Consider the following 6,872-nt stretch of genomic DNA (forward strand, 5'->3'; position numbering starts at 1 on the left):
ATGATATTAAAAGAAAAACAGAATCACTGAATCTACAAAATACATCTGCTTCATTAACTTTTATCATTGCAAGAAGCCATCTCAAGTGGAAGCTCAAAAACCCTCTTGGTTCACAGTGGCAGAGGCTAGAATGTAGAGGGCCATTGTCTTGGTCATCTAGTGCTGCTGTAACAGAAATACCACAAGTGGATGGCTTTAACAGAGAGAAAATTTATTCTGTCATGGTCTAGTAGGCTACAAGTCCAAATTCAGGGTGTAAGTTCCAGGGGAAGGCTTTCTCTGTCGGCTCTGGAGGAAGGTTCTTGTCATAAATCTTCCCCTGGCCTAGGAGCTTCTCTGCAGAGGAACCTCAGGTCCAAAGGACATGCCCTGCTCCTGGCACTGCTTTCCTGATGATATGATATCCCTAGGTCTCTCTGCTCACTTCTATCTTTTATGTCTCAAAAGAGATTGGCTTAAGACACTGTCTAATCTTGTAGATCTCATCAATATATAACTGCCACTAATCCATCTCATTACATCATAGTGACAGGATTTACAACACATAGGGAAACCACGTCAGATGACAAAATGGTATTTGATCATACAATACAGGGAATCATGACCTAGACAAGTTGACAGACATTTTGGGACACAATTCAATACATGACAGTCATCTAATTGGTTGTTGTTAGGTGCCATTGAGTTGGTTTTGGCTCATGGTGAACCTATGTACAACAGAATGAAACACTGTCCTCACAATCTTTGTTATGCTTGAGCCTATTGTTGCAACCACTGTGTCAATCCATCTTGTTGAGGGTCTTCCTCTTTTTCACTGACCCTCTACTTTACCAAGCATGATGTTCTTCTCCAGGGACTGATCCCTCTTGATAACATGTCCAAAATATGTGAGACATAGTCTCTCCATCCTTGCCTCTAAGGACCACTCTGGTTGTACTTCTTCCATGACAGATTTGTTTGTTCTTTTGGCAGTCCATGGTATAGTCAATATTCTTCACCAAACACCACAGTTCAAAGGCATCAATTCTTCTTTGGTCTTCCTTACTCATTGTCCGGCTTTCACATGATTATGAGGTGACTGAAAACACCATGGCTTGGGTCAGGCACACCTTAGTCTTCAAGGTGACATCTTTACTTTTCAAAACTTTAAAGAGGTTTTTTGCAGCAAATTTGCCCAATGTAATGTGTCTTTTGATTTCTTAACTGCTTTTCCTATGGGTGTTGATTTTGGATCCAAGTAAAATGAAATCCTTGACAACTTAAATCTTTTCTCCATTTATCCCCAGTAGGGGATCTACTGGGTAGGCTGGTTAATTCTAAAAAAAAAAAAAAAAAGTAGAACAGAGTCATTAGAGGGAGACCTTCCCCCCCGCCCCCAAGAATCTCTTTTCTGTATTTTATGGAAGCCCTAAGTTAGTGAAGGTTCCATTTAGAATCTAATGGGTAGGGTGGTTAATTCTAAATGGAACCCCTACTAACTTAGGGCTTCCATAAAATACAGAAAAGAGATTCCTGGTGGGTGGGGAGGGAAGGAAGTATCTCCCTCTAATAACTCTTTTTTACTCTACCTCACTTCCTAATTCTCCACAGATTTCCAGATTTTTAATGTGGCAAGATAAAGAATATGTAAAGATCCAGTAACTGAAATGAAGGAAACCAATTTTACAAATCACAGAAATTCCCCCTCATTCTACCCTCAACGTTTAACTTGACATTCTTAAATTAAAAACAAAAAGATCACAGAGTAATTGAGCCATTCAGAGCTTTCCTTAATTCAATCAAAATCCTCAAATTTCCTCTGAACAAAGACAGACAGCCCCAAAACACCCCGTATAAAAAACATTCGAGACAGAGAAAAAATCTGGATGAGGCAAAGGACATGTAGTTGTTATAGGAAATACTGCATGGCATTATAACTCCTTTTATTGCCCTGAGTACAAATATCTGGGGCTCTTGAAAGCATGAGAAAAGAGCTTATTTAACTGTATTTATATAAGTAGAAAAGGTATTTCTTGGCAACCGACAGTAAAGATCCACTTGGAAACTGGATCAACTCAAACTTAAAGAATTCCACATGTACTCTGGAAGCAAAAAGAAAGACAACTAATCCACATATGTAGGGCAAGGAGGAGGGTGGGGACTAGAAGGGAGGCGAATCAACTCAGAGAAGAATTCCTGGAGATTATAACATGGAAAATCCTCAAGGACACCATATTAGTGATGACCTCATCTACCCATGAAGCTGCTCAGACATTCCAACCCTCTTGCCACTAGCAGAAGTAAAAATGTTTTTCCCATGATCCTAAGAGTGAGAAGATTTTGATTCAGTGCGCTCCCTCCATTCACAGAAAATTCCCTCAGGTCCACTCAGAGTGGAGACTGCATCAGAAACAGGGGATTTCCCAATCTCCTTCTTGGCCTCTTAAAACAAACTCTTCCACTGGCAACTGAGGTGTCACCACAGGGGATGTTTCTGATTGGCTGAGCCTGATCAAGCAGGTTTTGGTTTAAGTGTCTTTATAGATTCCCTTCTAGGCTTAGTCCTCACCATTGCTCCACAACTCTGGACAGTAACTACTGAGACTACCTCAAGAAGAGGATGATTCTAAATGAAGCTCTGACTCTGGGGGTCCTTGTCCTGACTACCATGATGAGCAACTGTGGAGGTGAAGACATTGTGGGTGAGTGCATAGCTGAGGAATGTGGGGAATGGAATTGGAAAACAAGGAATTGAAGGGGAAAAAAGAGATAAAGACTGGCTAGAAAAGGGGAAAAAAGAGATAAAGACTGGCTAGAAAAAATCAAAATTTCCCAAGGGTGTTCTCAGTAGTAAGAAAATCTAAATATTATGATTGTTCCGCCTTCAGAAAACCGTAGGCTCAACCCACTCTCTCCACTACTTGTGCTGTTGCAGGGTTCATCAAGGTCTTTATTTCATTTCTAGCACTGGATTCAATGAATACATTCTGGAGGTCTCTATGGCATTCATTCATGATTGCCTCAGAGATCAGAGATTTTCCAGAAATGAATTACTTTTTGTCATTAAAAATTTATATCTATTACTCCCAAATTTCTCTGAACAACTTTAAAAGTTTTTTCTTTTTTTAATACATTTTTCCTGTTGTATATCTTGGGATAAAAAGACCCAAGAATTATCTATGCTACACGTAAGGAAGAGCAATCTTTTCATTGTTTACATACATTTCCATGATGGGAACTGGCACCAGTAAACAAGTCCAACCAGCCTGAATGCTCTTAGACAAGTCATTTTACCACACTAGTCCTCACTCAAACTCAGTTACTGTGTACGTGTCATGCCACACATGTTATTTCCTAAGTAACAAATAGTTAAATTGGCGTGTTCATATGCTTTGAAATAATGAAGACATAAAAATATCAATGTTTATTCTTAATTTTTAAAGTACTACAAGTGTAGTTTCATAATTTTTCATTTAATAAAGCAGGGAATATTTTTTATTTTAAAATTGAGAAATTTATGATCAAAATTTGGTGAATTAAATTGTATTATTCTCAAATTACCAACCTGCCCTGGTGGCACAGTGGTTAAAGTGATTGACTGCTAACTGAAAGTTCAATGGTTTGAAACCACCAACAGCTCCCTGGAAGAAAGATGTGACTGTCTGTTTCCACAGAGATTTAAAGCCTATGGGGTGACAGTGAGTCGGAATTGACTCGATAGCAGTGGTTTTTCTTTTTCTATATACCCTACCCAATAAAGTCCTATAAAGGGAAAAAATGGACAAGCCCAGATTAATTTTTTGGTCCTTTTGGTCTCTTTGTTGAAAATGTCCTGCTCTGTGGTCAGTGCAGTAGAGAGGTGAACTGTCTTAGCCCTTTCCTAGGGCCACCTTAAAAAAATACCTCAAGTGGGTACCTTTAAAGAACAGAAATTAATTTTCTTACAATTTTGGAGGCTATGAGTCTGAATTTAGGGTGTCAACAGAGCCAAGCTGTCTCTCTATGGGCTCTTGGGGAAGATAGTTCCTTGTCTATTTCAGCTTCTGGTGGCCCTGGGCATTTCTTGGTGTTCCTTGGTTTGTAGCTGGATTCACACTTGGCACCTTCTCCCCTGTGTGTGCTCCTACCTCTGTGTCTGTTCTCTCTTTTATAAGACACCATTCGAAGGGATTGGGATTAGGACTCACCCTACTGTGGTATGACCTCATTAGTTTAACTGATAACATCTTGCAAAACCTTTTTTCTAAACAGTGTCATACTCACTAACACAGGGGTTAGGGCTATAACATAACTTATAGGGGGACACAGTTCAATTCCTACCAAGAAGGAAAGTATACTTTCATCAACGAATAAGGAATTAAGTGAGAGAGAAAATTTATGAAGTAAATGGATCTCTGGGGAAGAAAATTTAAATACTGTGATAACTTGTTCATTCCCTCATTTATTCAACTAGAACATTTACCATATGCCTAACACTGCCAGGTACTCAGCTAGGCATTCAAGGTGTAGTAATAAATAAGGTATGTGAAATGCTGCCTTCTTGGAGCATACACCACAGTGGGAAAGAAAAACTATATTCTAATCTAACTACTGCTGATCCTAAGGTAGAGGAGGCTGGTGATGGGAATTTTGTCCAGATATTGGGCCAAAGGTGAAGCCCACAATATTTAAAAGTGAGCCTCTTCTGTTACTTTTTTAAAAATAAGGCTCTTTCTCCCTCTGTCTGCCACTTTCCTACTCCTCACTCTCACTCCAGCTGACCATGTTGGCTGCTATGGCACAAACATCTACCAGTCTTATGGTCCCAGTGGCCAATACACCCATGAATTTGATGGAGATGAGCTGTTCTACGTGGACCTGGAGAAGAAGGAGACTGTGTGGCGACTGCCTATGTTTAGCAAATTTGCAAGTTTTGACCCACAAGGTGGACTGAGGAACATAGCTGTGCTAAAACACAACTTGGACATCTTGATTAAACGTTCCAACTCTACTGCTGCTATCAATGGTATGCATACACCATCCCGTATCTCTTTATTGAATCTATCCCTCCATACCAAGTCTCACTTTATTCTTCCTTAGAGATAGATACCCATCTCACCACTCTGTAGAACTCTCTCCTTTACAAGGAGTTCCCATATCTTCTCATGGTAATTGCTGAACCCTCATCATCACCCTTCTCACATTCCCATGTAATACAAGGGCCCTTACTGCCATCATGCATTCCTTGCCTCCTTCTAGGATGGGTCCCATAGACCTCCTAGCTTAAAGAAGGTACAGGGATAAAGTGCAGGCAGTACACAGTGATTCCCAAGCCAAAGGGAAACAAGAACCCTTCCACTTTCAGGTGGAGAAATATTGGTGGGAGGGCTCCCCAAAGATGCAATGGTATTAGCAATTTATACCAGTGCCATGTCCTCACCACAGAGGTTCCGGAAGTGACTGTGTTTCCCAAGTCTCCCGTGACGCTGGGACAGCCCAACCTCCTCATCTGTTTTGTGGACAACATCTTTCCTCCTGTAATCAATATCACATGGTTGAGCAATGGGCACACAGTCACAGAAGGTGTTGCTGAGACCAACTTCCTCCCCAAGGATGATCACTCCTTCTCCAAGATCAGTTACCTCACCTTCCTCCCTTCTGCTGATGATGTTTATGACTGCAAGGTGGACCACTGGGGCCTGGAAAAGCCTCTTTTGAAGCACTGGGGTATGTATGAACTCCACCCAGTTTTGGTCTCTGTTAAGTCCAGAACATCCTGCCTTTCAGCCCCTAAGTCTCATGACCCAAAACTTGTTTCCCACACTTCAAGGTTTTGAATGACAGACTTTACTCTCCTCCCTGAGCCTAGTGCCCCAAGTCTTTGCAAATATACCCCTCACACTGCTCCATACACATGCACATAAACCTACTCTGTATTCTGACCTCAACAACTTCACTTTCACAGAACCTGAGATTCCAACCCCTATGACAGAGCTGACTGAGACTGTGGTCTGTGCCTTGGGGTTGGTCGTGGGCCTTGTGGGCATCGTGGTGGGCACCATTCTCATCATCCGAGGCCTACGCTCAGGAAGTGTCTCCAGACACCAAGGGACCTTGTGAGCCACACCCCACAAGAAAGAAAGGTAAGGGTTCAGATTTGTTAGAGCTGGAGCCTCAGCACAGGAGGAAAGGAAGCTGTAGGAGAACTCTGGGGACAGTAAGGTGGTTGAAAAGTTGTAGGAGGATTTGGAAAAATGGCATTACGATGGCACAGGAGCCCCCCCTCCCCAGTATCCCTCAATTTCATGTATCTCCTGTTGCAGGTACAATGTCCATCTACGAGAACAGAAGAGGAGACTCGCTATGTGACCTGGCACTATTTTCTGGCCAAGTTCATCATATTCCTTCTCTCCTCCTAAGGCTCCTCCTCTCACTTCTTCTCTGAGACTTAAGGTGCTGAATCCCCTCAGAGCTCACATGCCCCTCTGAATTCCACCCTCCGCCACCATATCTTGATTTTTTTCTTTTCTCAGTTGTTACCTACCATGGGAATCCCTGGGATATTCCACCTAAATGCCTAATCCCTTAGTGACCCTGATTCAATATCTCCATGGAAGCAATAAATTTCACATTATAAATCTTTTATTGCATTTGTGCCTCTGTTTTATCTCAAGGCTGACTAGGATCATGGCTACAAATGGGAGATCCTTATATTTCAGGATCCTTTAATCTCATTTGCCATATCATGTCCAGTCATACAGGAGCAACCAAGTATTATGAATTGGATTGTGTCCTCCAAAATATGTGCTGGAATCCTAAGCCCTATATCTGTGGATCTAATATAATGTCATCATTTTCCGTAATACAATCTAATATAAAATAATTAATCAATCGGCTAAGTTCATACCAGTATA

General features: G+C 41.4%; 1 protein-coding gene across 1 annotated transcript; it reads left to right on the forward strand.

Annotated features, from left to right (window-relative positions):
- Positions 1-2,529: 2,529 nt before the first annotated feature.
- On the forward strand, positions 2,530-6,598 carry LOC126078906 (SLA class II histocompatibility antigen, DQ haplotype D alpha chain-like). The gene is made up of 5 exons (XM_049889729.1): positions 2,530-2,681; positions 4,736-4,984; positions 5,404-5,685; positions 5,924-6,101; positions 6,282-6,598. The coding sequence occupies exons 1-4, from the start codon at positions 2,600-2,602 to the stop codon at positions 6,076-6,078; spliced, it is 768 nt and encodes a 255-aa protein (XP_049745686.1). The 5' UTR covers positions 2,530-2,599; the 3' UTR covers positions 6,079-6,101; positions 6,282-6,598.
- Positions 6,599-6,872: the final 274 nt, after the last annotated feature.

The sequence above is a fragment of the Elephas maximus genome, chromosome 1, assembly GCF_024166365.1.
Source record: "Elephas maximus indicus isolate mEleMax1 chromosome 1, mEleMax1 primary haplotype, whole genome shotgun sequence".
Lineage (NCBI taxonomy): Eukaryota > Metazoa > Chordata > Mammalia > Proboscidea > Elephantidae > Elephas > Elephas maximus.

Bases quoted from the DNA above. Each gene is read 5' to 3' on its own strand.
- LOC126078906 (XM_049889729.1), top strand. From the start codon at position 2,600: ATGATTCTAAATGAAGCTCTGACTCTGGGGGTCCTTGTCCTGACTACC. The intron at 4,985-5,403 runs GTATGCATACAC...TCCTCACCACAG, and splicing joins CTCTACTGCTGCTATCAATG to AGGTTCCGGAAGTGACTGTG. The intron at 5,686-5,923 runs GTATGTATGAAC...TCACTTTCACAG, and splicing joins GCCTCTTTTGAAGCACTGGG to AACCTGAGATTCCAACCCCT.